The sequence below is a fragment of the Athene noctua genome, chromosome 1, assembly GCF_965140245.1.
Source record: "Athene noctua chromosome 1, bAthNoc1.hap1.1, whole genome shotgun sequence".
In the NCBI taxonomy this organism is placed as follows: domain Eukaryota; kingdom Metazoa; phylum Chordata; class Aves; order Strigiformes; family Strigidae; genus Athene; species Athene noctua.
Window position 1 is genome coordinate 123755890 of NC_134037.1, and position 15039 is coordinate 123770928.

The window sequence follows — 15039 nt, forward strand, 5'->3', positions numbered from 1 at the left end:
TTATGGGAGACTGTCTGTGAACGTGGTATATTAAAGCAGCATTTGTAAGCACACCAACGCAGAATGTTGTTCCTACAGCTATAAAAAGGTGCTTTTACAAAGTAAGTACCTACAATTAGTCCTACTCAAGCTGTATTTCTGAAAGAAACGGTTAAAACAATTATGAACTTACCCATTTCCCCACTGACAAGGTGTAATATTCCAAGTGCACCATTATTATCTCCAGATACTAGCCACTGTCAGAACCCAGACACTGGGCTCGGTGGATCCTTCATTTGACTTATGTTTCTGTTCAGACCTTTTGTTTTCGTTCTCAGCTGTCCAACTTTCCACACACTTTATACATAAGCGTTTGCCCTTCTGTCACCACTAACGTTAGTAAATCTAATCTCTAAATCTCATGCAATTCAAGCTACTGCCCCTAGTGCATTTCATATGCCTACAATATATAAGCCACACAATGAATCAAACTTAGAAAAAATACATACAAATACATGGTACGTCTAAATTTTACTCTTTCAGCCTGGTGTCACTACATGGTGCCTGGAAATCATATCATATGTGCCTGCCTTAAGAAACAGCATTGAAGACAACTACTTAGTTTTCCATGCTGCAACTTTTATTATAAGATTAATGTGACCTCTCCTTATGGGAGAAGCTCGTCTCCTTATCCACCATCTGGATCAGATACGTATGAGTACGCTTTTATCACTTTTGTACAACACTTAATATTTTCTTAACTAGGAATAATTGGCTCTCCTGTTTGATGCAGGGACACTTCCCTTGGTGGAAAAATCTTCTTCCCAGAGCATTCTTTCCTTTCTTTCTTTATAAATTCCTGTCTTGCTGAACACCATTATGCTGTTCTCCCCCCATGTTCAGAAGCTTCCTGCCACTTCCAGCGGGACAAATCTTCCGTGCTCTCCATCACAACTGCTCAGTTCAAACTACAAAACATGGGTTTGTTGGGTCCTGCCGTATTTCTTGAAAGGCAAAGAAGCCACAGAAGCTGGCTTAAAGTAACATACAAAAGACTGTAGTAGCTCCTCAACTTTTTCTGTCAGCTACTTGAAAATGAACCTGAAGATGTTCAAATGTTTATGAAGAGCAATTGCATGTAAAATGTTCAAGGTCTGCAAGTACTCCTCAGGCACACCATTGCAAAGCACTCTTGCAAAAATCATCTCCACCTGTATTTCTATACTTAATCTCTTAACTACTCTGTCCATTTTGGCCATTAGGTATACAGCATCTCCTGTGCTAAATCTGACTCTGTGACCTCCTTTACATATTCAGATATATTTACTTCATATAAACACTAGTTTTGATTATCTGTATTTTCTAGCCTGTTTTAATAGAATTATTTGTTTAAATTAGTAGAATGTCTTAGAAATTAACAATACTTCTTTAAAATTACAAATTACTTTTCAGCTACTGTTTGTAAAATTTTCATTCTTTTTTGATACAGAGTTGTATTTCCAATAGAACTGATACAGCAAACACTTTAAAAAAAAAAAAACCAAACAAAACGAACCAAACCTTAAGAGAAATCAATCCCCACACTCCAGGAAATAAAGATCATTTTCTACTACTGTGTTTTCCCTGCACCACTGATACCTTCACCACCAACACTAATGCTAACATAGTCAATTTAGGGATTCTAAACTTGTTTCATCTAGATCTGCCTTTGACTTTTTCTTTCTTTTTTTAACACTTGCACTGCTGAAAGACTTTGTATGAGCATATCTATATTAATGGGAATACAATATTAATAGCAAAAGTTTAATACTGACATAATTTCATTTAGGCGCAGGAGAAGAAAAAACAGCTACATACCCAAAATTCCTTGAGGCCAATTTAAAACATTTATTTCCAATATATATTAATGAAACACTTTTAAATGGCTGTATTTCTGTTAATTAGTTCTATTATCCAGGAAGTTCTCAAGTATTTCAAGGAGAAATTAATGAAGTATATATGCAATCTTTTAAAAATATATAAAAAAAATTGTATACAAAATTTCTTCCATTTTTAGTTATATTACTACCTTCCTTCTCCAGAGATAAATTTTACAGACTTCTGTGGAATTAAAAACATTAAGAACATTTAGTCTCAGCAATAAACCTCTGCAGAAGTGTCTTTCTTATTCATAAATATAACCATAATTATGACTATTCTTTGTAGCCATCTTCAGCACTTCTATTGTCTTTAAAAGATGGCATGATACAAAAAACACCCCAAAACCATCGATTCCTTACTTACATGTTTTTCAAGGTGTAGTTTTTCAATAATAGTACAAAACAGTTATTTGTTGTGGCAGAAGAGTGAGTATTAGTCTTAGTCACTTCAAAACTCACCACCATAATTAAGTGACTTTTCAGAGAATTTTAGGTGGATAGGAATCAGAGCAGACTGTAGTAACTTCAACAGATGTTGCCTGTTAGAAGAGCTGAGACTAAAGTAAAGTCTGAATAAAACCAAAGTTCAGTTATTTGATTTTCTGCTTTTTCCTTGCCTGAAACGCTTCAGTTTTATTTTTGACAGATTTTATTAGCATTGATAAGGCAGGATCTATGGCTTTCTTAGCAACCTCTCCTTTCTTTGCCATCTTGTTCTCCTGCCCCTTGCTTGCCTCCTTAAGATCTTGCTCCTTTTCTTCCCTTCGGCGAGCTTTCTCTTCCAAGATCTTTTCTACTGCTTTTGTCTTCTTGAAATTTGGATCTGAAGGATCCAAATTAAACAGGGGAGAAGTAAACATGGCTTGGAATCTTGTATCAGCAACATTTACCTGAAGGCAGAAACGGAGTGTTTATTTTAGATAACTTTTACCCACAATAGCAAAGTTTTTAAACACAATAAAATATGAGGTGCTTAAGGAGTCACAGCTCATGAGATTGTTCCCCATTCCTGGAACTGCTCCAGTCACAAAATCCCAGTGAGTGTGAAGTAGAGAGCCAGAAGATACTACTGGTAAAACAGACAAGTGAATGCCTGTACAAATCCTGTGCACGCTGCTATCGGCAGACCAAGGAAAGGGCTGCTATCGGCAGACCAAGGAAAGGTTTTGTTGTTCAGAACTGACCAGAAATAAAGCAGCAGTGGATAACAATCAGAACAAACATACTGATGGGTATTTTGGGCAATGAGCTGTACAAGGCCTTGCATAAACAGTGTCTTGTTAGCTCACACAGAGTTTGAGTCTGCTCCCTTCAACACTGTATCAGAATATTTCTTGCTTTTTGAGAACAGACTATTAACTCCCTAAAAAGGTAGAACTAGTTCTCCTTCAGAAAGAGTAAGGGAGCAGAAGGATATGAAATGACCAAATTTGTCCTGAAAATAATTGATATTAACAAAGATTCGAGCTGAGCCTCAAAATCAAGAGTACACCATTACCTGGAAGTCATCTTCTAGTAATTCCTTCTTCTTCATTAAAAGTTTCTTCTTCTTCTTGCTCAAATTCTGCTGTTCTACAATCTTTTTGTAATTAAAATGTTTTCTGGTGTCATCCTCATCATCCATCATAAGTAGGGCCATTTCAGCCTGTTAGAAAATAAGGAGGTCCATGTACACAATGAAATCAAGTTTTGTATGAAAAATACAGCATCTCATTAACAAAGTCTGTATGAGTCTACACACATATAAAGGAGTTGAAATAGGATTGTCAGGGCAGTGTTATTTCATCCATAACAACATTCTTCTAATGCTTTGAGGTGTTATTAAATGCAATAGTTTACTTCCTTTTTATTAGATATAAAATAAATGCAAATACCCACATTTAACTTCCAAATGTACTCATAATCTAATCTGAAAATTGTACATCATAATGTAGAAATCACCAACGGCTACAATTTTATCTTCATATTTATATAGCAAAATAAAAAGATAACATATATGAATTAAATAAATTCATTTAACTTGTTCTGAGAAAGAATGAAAAGCAAACATGCAATAGCAAACAATTTGATCTTCAAGGTTAAAAGTCTACAGGACAAGGTTTGAACATGTAAATATTTCATACAGTGCTAATGTGAAAAGCAAACGTTCAGCACCGCCCAACACACAAACATACTGGGAGAGCTCTAAAGCTAGAGGGACTATCAACCAGTAGGGCTTCTGTGGCCTCACCTTCCAGTGTTCCCTAACTGTTAAGCTTTGTTCAACTACCATCTTCCAGAAAGATATCCTGGCATAATCTGAAAACATCAAGGCATGGATCATCTCCCATTCTTCCCGGGTAGCTTCTGTTCCCAAAGCTCTCACTATTGACATTATACAGTTTTATTCTATTGCTGTCCTATCGAATTCAGCGATTTCACTCACAAACACATAACAGGAATATTTGCAGAATTCAGACAATGCAGCATCTGTAATTCTTAACATGTTAAACCACTTTACCTTCTGTTTTTCCACTTCATCTTCGGAGGTATTTTCAACCGATTCTGGTTTATTCTTTAAGCCTAAATGCAAATATAGGACATGCACACATTTATTCAGGCTTATGCATCATTTACCTATGAATAGAAGCTCTAAGTGCATCTCATTTTCTTGTAAAAAATACTGAAATCACAGATGTGGAAAAAGGCTGAAAAGTTAAGAAAAAACAGCTAGACTTAAAGTAACAAAAATCCACCGAATATTTGTTCAATTTAAGAAGGCAGCAATATTCAAATGGCACAAACATGTCAACAAAAAAGAACACTTAGAAAAAAATTTTCACAGAGTAGTAGAGGGAAGTATCATAACAGTGCAGGCAAACGTATGATATTATTCCACTCCCAGGGCATTTTAAGAGAAATCAGTTTGTGTACTCCTAAATGTAACTGAAGTGTCCTGCAGTTCTCAAATTGTTCATTCACTCGACTGATGCAGACAATGTAGTAAATACTTCATAACATATAGCAAATGTGCATCTCTTCATCCAGAATACAAGTCTCCCAGCTGAATTTTCAACAGTAAAAAAAAAAAACCCACAAAACAAAACCCAATTTTTAAAATTTCATGTCCCGTTAGCCGTGCTAGCACAAAAAACCCTTGCAAAGAAGTCCTGAACAGAATTACAGGAATGAAAACATGACTGACTCTGTTCAGACTGAACGTTCTTCTGATGAAGCTCTCTTACTCTCTTAGAATTTACTTTAGATATGCAGTGCTGACTGAAGAGACATAATGAATAGTAACAGCATAAATCATCAGTCAAACATAACTTTTAATGAAAATAGACCTGTGTATACATCCTACAAAATCAAATTATTCTCTTTGGAATGTGTAGACCTTGATCAAGAAGAAGCAGGAAAAGCAGAAGGTTTCCTGACCTGAACCACATACTCTGACCTTTGAGCTTGGAATTACATTCCCAGGCAATTAATTACACTCCACTGGGGGTGCTCTTAAGGAAGATATTTGGCTCCATTTTGTTGAGCCATATTTGTAGTCAGACTAGAAATATAAACATGCCAGAAAAATGTCAAGTTATATCACAAAGTATACTCTGGAACAGGACACATTTCTTGAAGAACATTTTTTTCTCCCTTGACTATTCTCTTGATTATTTCTAAATGGATTCCAAGCTGGAAATGGATTTCTAGAAGAAACAAACCACCACCACCAAAACCTAAACTATCCAGATGCTCAAAGTCATCGGCTCAAGAACTAAACTGTTGATTTAGTAGTTCCAGAAAACGTGCAGAAACATCAGATTCAGATATAACATTGTTATCTAACCTACATAATTTATGTTAATGTGTAGAAGGGAGAAATAAATGTCTTCTGTAAGACTTCAACAACTACAAAATCTTTTGTATTTTCCCAGAACTGGCTAAACTACAGAAAAGTAAACAGAGACATGACAAATTGGAGACAATTATTCTAGAAGTTAAATCAGTGAATCTCCTAGCCTTTCCACACATCCCCCAAGGAAGGGCCCCTCAAGTCATCTTCCCTCACCTTTCACTATATGTAGAATCACTGAAGTGAAGACAGCTTATCTTTTAGGCCTTCCAAGATTTCTGTTGCTGAAGATGGGGGTGAATCAGCAGCTAGTATCAAACTGAGCTCTTTTCCATGAAAATAAATAAATAAAAACGTACCCCAAACTTACTTTCTTACTATGCTGCTAATAAAACCAGCTTGGGACCTAAAATCACTCTTAGCACTAAAAATTTTGCATCATCCTGAAAACAGTTTGGTTTCATAATTCACAAATGCACCATTTTCTGTCTTTTTAACATACTCCTGACACAGTCCCTCTTCCCATATATGTTCTGCAAGTCTCCTGCCCCCATTTTGCACACTTACGAATGTATAACAAACTTACGAATGTAAAAGTCTTTCCCACACCACTTGCAAAATCTCAGATTTTTCCTAGCACCTAATCCCCACTGACCCACTGCCATCTTCTAATCAGATTTGTCCCACCCTACAGCAGCAGATACTTGTCTTCAATGATAGCTGCCACCAGCCAGTGAGAAAAGCTTCTAGTCTCTGCTGCAGCTCCCCCTCAAGTTGCCATTCGGCTCTTTCTCTGCTCAGGAATTCAGTTTGCAACATTCATTTCGTACATCAACTTCCCAGTGCTAACAGTAAAAGCTAATCAGCATTCTGAGACTTCCAATACAGAGACTGACCCCAGACCAAAAACTCCTCTCACAAGGCCTCTTATCTTACTCGGGAGCTTGAAAGTCAGTCTCAAAAGCCTTGCAAAGACACACAATACATGAATCCATAATCCAGCTAAGACCTTTATCTTCCAAGTACAGGTTCTACAACTATCCTCAGACTTTGCTGTTAGCCTCTTACGTCCCCTCAGTCATACTGCTACCTTCCAGCATTAAAAAGCCATCAATTTCTACGCATATTTGATATATAGCTATATAGCTATATAGCTATATATACACACATATATTAGATCATGAGAAGGCATCAAATGGTTTGGAACCTACAGGAGTTACAATAATGTGTAAAGACATGTAGCTCTTTCCTCAAAGGAGGATCAACAAAAAATATGTTTAATAGTCTAAGCATTCTGACACTATTCAGTGATCTCCAAAAGCCAGCAGGACATTGCTCTCATGTTAATAAGCAATTATCCTATTCAGCTATTCATCTTTCAACAGTTTAAGCTACAGAAGTCATTCTGTCTTACATGAACCTTTTCGGAGACCTCACAGAAACGGATGCAGTGAGACTTATACTGCCAAGCCAAATGAAAGTTTTATGACACTTTTTTTAAACAATACATGCCTCAATGTAAAATGAAAGGGAGAAATTATTTTTTTTCTTGACAATATCAAACTAGAATGAAGCTTCTGAAATGCAACATCGAGCCTGATAGATACATAGCATTTTACATTTTAGCCCATGGTACTATTGAAAAGCCACATAGAGATTACACACCTATGAAAACTATGCAAAAACAAGCACTGTCATGAATTTCTGGAGCGCTAATTTGCACACACTTGCACACTGCACAGACACTCTTTGGGCACAGAAGGCACAAAGAATTTGCTCTACCTTGCCTCTCCCAAGATGAAGCCTCCACAGTGTAAGAATCACTGCCTGCTTTACAAACCCTTTTCAGGAACAAAGACAAACCTGATGAATATACGTGCAAGTAGACTTCTTAGAATTTCCAGTTTTCCTTTCACAGCATTCAAATTTGTTAGGCCCTTTGCCTAACAGCTCCTTACACTCTTGCTTCCCTTCAATTATCTCAGCTTGTCAAAAACTAACTTATACATGACCAATACAGGTTACTGTCAACAAGTGAAACCAGCATGGGAGCAAATACACCACTGCAAAACCCTAACAGCACTACTGCATCCTCACAGTTTCTGCACAGATCCACCTGAGTCTGCAAACATATCCTGTCACAAGTTTTTTCAGCATAATCTAAGATCATCTGACAGTCGTTTTAAGGGAGAAATCTCAGTCTTTCAGTGGAATTGTGGAAGGCTTATGAAAAATTATGAGCATTCCAGTTATTGCTGCCTGTACCCTAAATACAACATTGGCAGAGGTACAGCCTAGTTCAAACAAGACTGTAACCCATTTTCCCCAACTGAATAAGCTAGCTGTGCTTAAAAGCAACCCCAGCTATGAGACAGAGGCTGTTCTGGGTAAACTTGGTGAAAGCCAGACGAAGTTGTGCTGTGTAATCATCATTAAAATGTCAACGGGCTTTCAGCCAACCACTATACTCTCCCTTTAAAACTTCTCCAGTGCTAGCCACGTTCTGTTTTCCCCCTCTTTCTTACTAGCTTATCAGTAATCTTGCAGGCAATAATTCCACTTTCTTAACCTTTACGTCTATTTTACTATCCCCAAAGACTCCCCATACTCTAAAAGCCAGTCCTCTGTATTATGGACAAGAAGGTTTAAAAATCTGCAGATGTGATTGTTCTCTGCTGAGTCCCTCAATGACACAAATAATTTCTTGCTTAATTCAGAAAAAAACAGTTTTTCAGAGATTTCATATAGAACACTGAGACATCAAACATCAGTATGAGGGTACCTACATAATCTTCCTAGTTAAAAAAAATATTTTTAAAAATTGGTGGAAGGAATGACATCTTTACAATGAGTCCTGAAATAACCAAAGCATAGCAGAAAACAGCATTGTATGACACCTTAAACAGTGGTATTTTCTATAAAACATGGAGAGTACTCACCCTATTCTGTACTTCAGACTGTTAAGACACATACATAAGCACATTAATGAAAAAACAAAACCTGGACTTCTTTGTGTCTTACTTTCTCCTAATGTAAACTTCAAACAATCAGGACAGAGGCCTATTGCTGGCTGGTATAAATTGAAAGTGATTTACTCTTTCTAAATGGAACTTGGATCTGCACTGCCATACTCTAAAAAAACCCAACCAAAGCAAAAGGCTGGTAATATCTGTAAATCTGTTGCTACCTTCTTTCTGTTTGTTTTCTTACTGCTTCCCCCCCCCCCCCCGTATTTTTGTTGTCTTGTAATATACAATAGTATGAGCCACCCTTATGTTTTGGCTCCCAAGAGCATGGAAAGCCAGGAACTCATTACTGATTACTCCTACCTTAAAATTTTAACGAGCAAAATCATACTCAAAATAAATTAGTTGTTACCATGGCAAAAGCTAACTTAAATATCAGAATAAAAAGCTTGTAAAAAAGGTATCCTAAAAATCTGAACTGGACAAGTTATTTCCTGAAATACTACATTTCACTAAGTGGGTTTCTAGGCAGCCAGACTACACTAGTAAAAATGTGTATCAGACTATGAGAAAAGAAAATGGAGTTCTCAAAGACTCTTCAGGATGCAAAAGCATTTGACATTTACATAATTGATCCAGACTTCAGAGACCCACATGTATCTGGCTCCTCCTATGTAAAAGGAAACAGGCTTCAAAGGCAATGAAGTTCTTTTCTCTGGAATATTTAGGGGAGCAGATGATCAGCTTGTCTCTAACAGCCACTCATTGAAATTGGCTAAATAATGGTCTCTGATGAAAACTAAGAGAACAGTGTTCCCTACCATTCCACATGTCACAACATGCATCATTTTACAAGAACAGAACCTGCAATTTTAGGCAAATGACACCTACTTTATTCATTCTAAACATGCTATCTCTGCATTTACTCTAGCCTGACTTTGCTTCTCAGGCTCATTATGTAAAGAAAGGGCAGATTTATTCCAGAAGTCACCTGCCTTGACCCACCTGTCTTCTCAAGTTCTTCAGCAAAATACGGGTCGTTGAGATCAACATCAGATGGAAGTTCGTCTTCACTCTGTTCTCTCTCAGCAGCAGCCTGTAACAAAGCACAAATAAAATTTAGCACAAACTACTGAAGTTTCACTAGAATTAGATGTTCCTTCTGTTAGTAACTATGAAGACAAAAACTGAATTACTGTATGCTGAACATCATAAAACTAGAATACACTGAAAATTGCTAGTCAAGACAAACCAACAATTTAAAATCTGTTTCACTGATTGAAAGCTTTTTGTGTACCCAAAGAAGGGCTATTTATATATTCCAAGGATCTTTATTAGATATACCCACAAACTGTGATGCATTAGCTAACCATACCAACAAATTACAGGATCATAGCATTGTTATGTCCTTACTTCATGTTTCACAAAAGCTCTACTTGGGGGAAAAACTTGAGCAGTAAGCTTCCTTTTGTGCTCTGAAATTCAAAAGACTAAGTTTGGATTTAAAAGAAAAAATTTGACTGCTGGAAGTATTGTGTCACACACCTTGCCCCTTGATGTAATTTATCAGACTGAACAAGACTATTATGCTAGCAAAAGCTGCTCTGCTACCTAACAGTGCTACTTACTCTCTTCAGAGCACTCATTTTCTTAAAGGTTTAAGAATTTACTAATCAAATGCCAGTTAAAACTAACTGGAATGCACAACATAACTCAAGCTGTATAGATTACTCTTAAAAATACTAACCTGCAACATGAATTTTATTCAGAGTAATTTAATAACTTAGGGAAGCTACATTCTGTACACCACATGCTTTTTTTCCTAGCATATGCACAGACATTTCATTTATCTGCCTATTCCTGCACATTACTGCCACGGGAATCAGTTACTTCACAATTACTTTCTACATGTGGAAAGATGAAGCAACAGCAATTTTCACATTACTATAGGGTCATTTTGTAATTAATACATGGAACTATTTACTGAATTTGCTCTTGTAATTTGGAATTTGAATAGTTCTTCACGGCTATTCTTTGCTGTTACAGCTTTGGGCAACAAGCCTGTATTATTTTAGGACAAAAATTTCCAAAACTACAATTATCATTATCATAACAACTTTGAACCGATATGTACACAGTAGCAAAAAGACCCCTCCTAATGCATTCAAAAATGTAAAATAAAACCCAACTGTTATTGTGACTCATTAGTCTTTAAAGTAACACAAGTAGATAAAATGAACTTTTCTTTAAGCGTATGTATGATCAGTAGTACCCTGAATATCTTTTTGCTCTGTAAATCTGATGAGGCACTCTTGGTCTTTCCACAAGTGTTCATGGCACATTCTAACCCTGAAATAGTACTGGAAGCGATACAATTTTTTATTCAGTTTATCCAAAACAAACAATCACAGTAAATTAAGAAAACAAACAAACAACAACTCCTGACCCAAGCAGCCAATGCAAACATTACCTTCCTCTTTTTTTTAAGAATTCTTTTTTCTTTCTTCTTCTCTAGATATTTTTGCCATGGAGTTAGGTTATCCTTTCCTTCCAACCTGTTTTTGACCATTTCTTCAGCAGTTTCTTTGAGGCCTAGATCAAAAAATAGTAAGTTAACAAAATGAGATGAATCTGATTTAAAAAAAAAAAAAAAAAAAAATCAACTGTTTCCTCTTTTGTAAAAGAATAATCCAGTTTTTCTTCAACAAATCTGTGAAAACAACATAAATATTGCTTAAAATGACAGCTTTATAAATAAGATCACTTTACAGGATGTGTTTTTCCAAAGAAAACATTCCTTCAGTAATAAATTGTACAAGTCAGAAGAGCTTGCTTATGTGATATCTGATTCCCAACAGTCTCACTATTACTCAGAAAGGTCTCCTCTCCAGACATTAGACTGTGCAGTCTACAGATGCCACTTTTAAGGATGAGAGTAACACCATAAAAAGAACAAGCCCTTACCTTTAACACACCTTACTATAATTAGTTAAGATTCACAAACCCACTTCAAATACAGTCCAGTCGTTCCCATTTCTTGTGCACAGCAAATCAAAGTACAAAAGGTAAAGTGACTTGACAATGATTCTGAAATGTTAAATCATGATCAGAATATAGGGTCGTGTCACGGCTGGCTTGAACCTTTATACAGCTGGTGGTCTCCATTTCACACACAGCTATTAGCTGGTTGTTGCTGTATCAGTATGCCTTGCTAACATGATAAAGATGCTATATATAGCATCTCCATTGCTGAAACTCTGCCTCTGTGATAATACTATGACAATTCTGCAGTATCTCTGATGACCAGTGTATTTTTCGTCCATCATTGTAAAAGAGAACAACAAGCTATTATTTGGATCAATTGAAAGTAAAAATAAATTCATAGCTAGAAAGCACAGAAAAACAAATAAAAACTCAGATAATGCATATCATGTTATGACATTAGTATATAAATTAAGTTAAACTAGACTAATTATTTTCAAGTCATCTAACCTTTTAAAGCTACTTAGTACCAGTGTGCTTTAACAACAAACTATCCAAAATTAAAAACCAGTACACACCTGGGGTGACAGTAAACCTAGATTCAGATTCAATGCTTAAGGTAAATAACAAATACTGTTTTTAAAAAAATAAGTTAATAAGATGCAGTGATTAAGGGCATATACTGCTTGAAACTTATCAGCCTCTCAAAGAAAAAAAGATTAAAAACTGAAAGAATGCTTTCTGTTATCACTGATTACTGGTTCAGATTGCAATAACTCAAGATCAAAAAAAGCAACAGCAAGAGAAATAATCCATCCTCCTACTTGGTTAGCCACACCAAGTTACCGAAAGTAATTTTCATATTTAGCAGCTACGTGACCTGAAAGATTGAAGGCGAGGAGTACCATTCTCTCACAAGATTTGGTGAGGAGCTGTAACTATTAGACCATTAACTCAGATCTGCATCTCTTCCACATTCTTTTCTTACAGGTATGGTATAAGAGAAGCCCTCAAGTTCGTGCTTCCTGACCTGTCAGCAGTTGGGAAAGATAGCTACATACTTTGTTGTTTCCTCCTTACTTTCAGAGTACAACACTTTTCCGAGGGTCCTAGAAAAGTAAACTCCATAGAAGTGCAACATATCTGGCTCTAAATAATTCTAGCATAACGGGATCCAACAGCAAGCTTGGATGTGTTAATTAGGTTTACATGAAATTCCATTATTTAGCACAGACTGCCACTTTTTCTGTGCCTAGCACTTGACACTGCATACACAAGTATGTCCTAATCTTTAATTTAGCCTTTTTGTCAATAGGCATGCTGATAGTTTCTCATCACATGATCATATTTTATGTTTTCTAGAGGATCTTAACTGTTTGATCTATAGATCATGAACATGTAGCTACTCAGAATTCTGTGTTACTGTTCAATGCATAGCTAAGTTACAGAACATAATAAATAACCTATAACAAAATTACTGAACATATCTGAACCCTGAAACAGAATGGAGTTTTCTCCAATATGTATCTTTACAGTATGCAATGCTGCAAGAACATCACTTTAAGAAAGAATCCATTAAACAACCAGAGTGTCCCCATTTGACATTTAGAAAATTGAAATCTAGAATAAGCACTGAATTTAAAAGCAATCTTAATTTTGCGGTGAAAAATTCTACATATTTCAGGAATGCTTTTTCAAAAGCCTTTACGTCACACAGCACTTGCATATTATGAAGCCAACTGCTGACTTCAGATGCAGCTTTTACACTTTCAGCCCCTTCTTCACAAGACAGGCACTTGCAAAAACAAAACTTCATGATGTAAAGAGATAAACTGACTTGCCTTGCAACACACTGGAGCAGAATTCAGTGGCAGAAAGACAGAATCCACTTCCCTGGCAGGAGGTAACAGCCTGAGCAATGAAGTATTTTTCTCCTACCTGCAATTCCTTGCTTCATTCACTACATTTTTTATTTTTAACTTCTGTAACAAAGGAGGTAGATATCCTGGAGTTAACATCTTCTTTTATGACATGACTGATAGATCTTGGGAACATGCAGGAATTATGTTTCCGTTTCCCCCTTCAAGCCTGATACTTGCCATCTCTTACCCAATTCTACTTGTTCTAATTGTCTCTCTTCAGCATCTTCTTCTTACCATCCCAGTCCAGCCCTCACCTAAATCAAATCCTACTCTCCCGCCCCTTATACCAGTTTTATTGCTCAGAAATCACACTCGGACCTCTCCAGATGTCCTAGACTAGATCCCATTCTTTCTCCCAACTCCCAAGTTTCTCAGTTGGCCAGTCCCTGTTCCTCATCATTTCTTCCAGCTCTCAGTAACCAGGAACTGAAAATAGAGTTCATAATGGAAAAAATGGGCAGCTTTCATGGACAATTCTACCCGCCCTCAGAAAAGCAGGCAGAACGTTTTTCTGAAAAACTGCAAACATCAATTCCTGTTCCTGTGCTTGTCGACACTCCAAAAATAATTCAAAAACTGGAGAGCTGGTTACAACATGTCTGAAACACGAAGTGTGGACAACATCTAAAATCATATTAAACCATGCCCTATAGGAAGAAAAAAAGTGGAGCAGAAAAACAAAAAATAAGATAAACCATCCTTCTACTACCTTAGAAAGAAGCCAGAATTAACAGTAAGTGGCAAACTGTTACAACCACAAAAATTGGGTACTAAACCAGTAAACAAATGCAGGGCCACGATAAAGGAAGGATATTAGATAGGTTCACTAAAATCATGCCACTAAGAAACCCTCTCATACAACAAGAACAAATATTTCGTTATTTCCAACTGTATAATGCTTCATCTCCAAAGTCAATGAAAGCAGAGTCATCAGCTCCCCAGAAAGTGAACTACTATTAGTTTGGATATTATTTTGCAGTACTTTTGTCGTAAAAAATTACTGGTCAGGTAGCAACCTTGCAGATTGTCTCTGAAGACAGTAAATACTGGATTAAAAAAATGTATGTCACATCTCCAGAAAAAAAAGAGACCTAACATCTCAAAGGAGGTTACAAGATTTCTGATTTATTTGCCTGGAAAATGGAATTATTTGATCCATCTGGCACAGAAGGACTTGGAGGAAAATACAGCTCTTTCTTGTGGTATTTGGCAGTCTCATGAAAGGCATTAGAGTTTCTCCACAGATTAGAACGGCTTAGAAACTACTGTCCAGACCACTTCCCGAGAATAAGAGTGTATTTAAGTGGTCAGAAGGCTTTTGATTGCAGAAGGGGAAAGAAATTGTCTGCTTTAGGTAGAATTATTAACTGGCCATAGAAAAGGCTAATTTATACCCTTATTGATATCAATGTTTTTTAGAATAAATGAATCACACTAGT

General features: G+C 36.4%; 1 protein-coding gene across 2 annotated transcripts in view; it reads right to left on the bottom strand.

Annotated features, from left to right (window-relative positions):
• Positions 1–1858: 1858 nt before the first annotated feature.
• ESF1 (ESF1 nucleolar pre-rRNA processing protein homolog) overlaps positions 1859–15039 on the bottom strand; it is a 33982-nt gene continuing 20801 nt past the window's right edge. For both annotated transcript variants that reach the window (XM_074917198.1, XM_074917109.1), the window contains exons 10-14: positions 11167–11288; positions 9702–9792; positions 4399–4460; positions 3397–3543; positions 1859–2788 (exon numbers count right to left, since the gene is read on the bottom strand). In XM_074917198.1, coding sequence (XP_074773299.1) covers positions 2489–2788; positions 3397–3543; positions 4399–4460; positions 9702–9792; positions 11167–11288 — 722 coding nt within the window. In that variant the 3' untranslated portion in view covers positions 1859–2488. The remainder of the gene's footprint in view (positions 2789–3396; positions 3544–4398; positions 4461–9701; positions 9793–11166; positions 11289–15039) is intronic.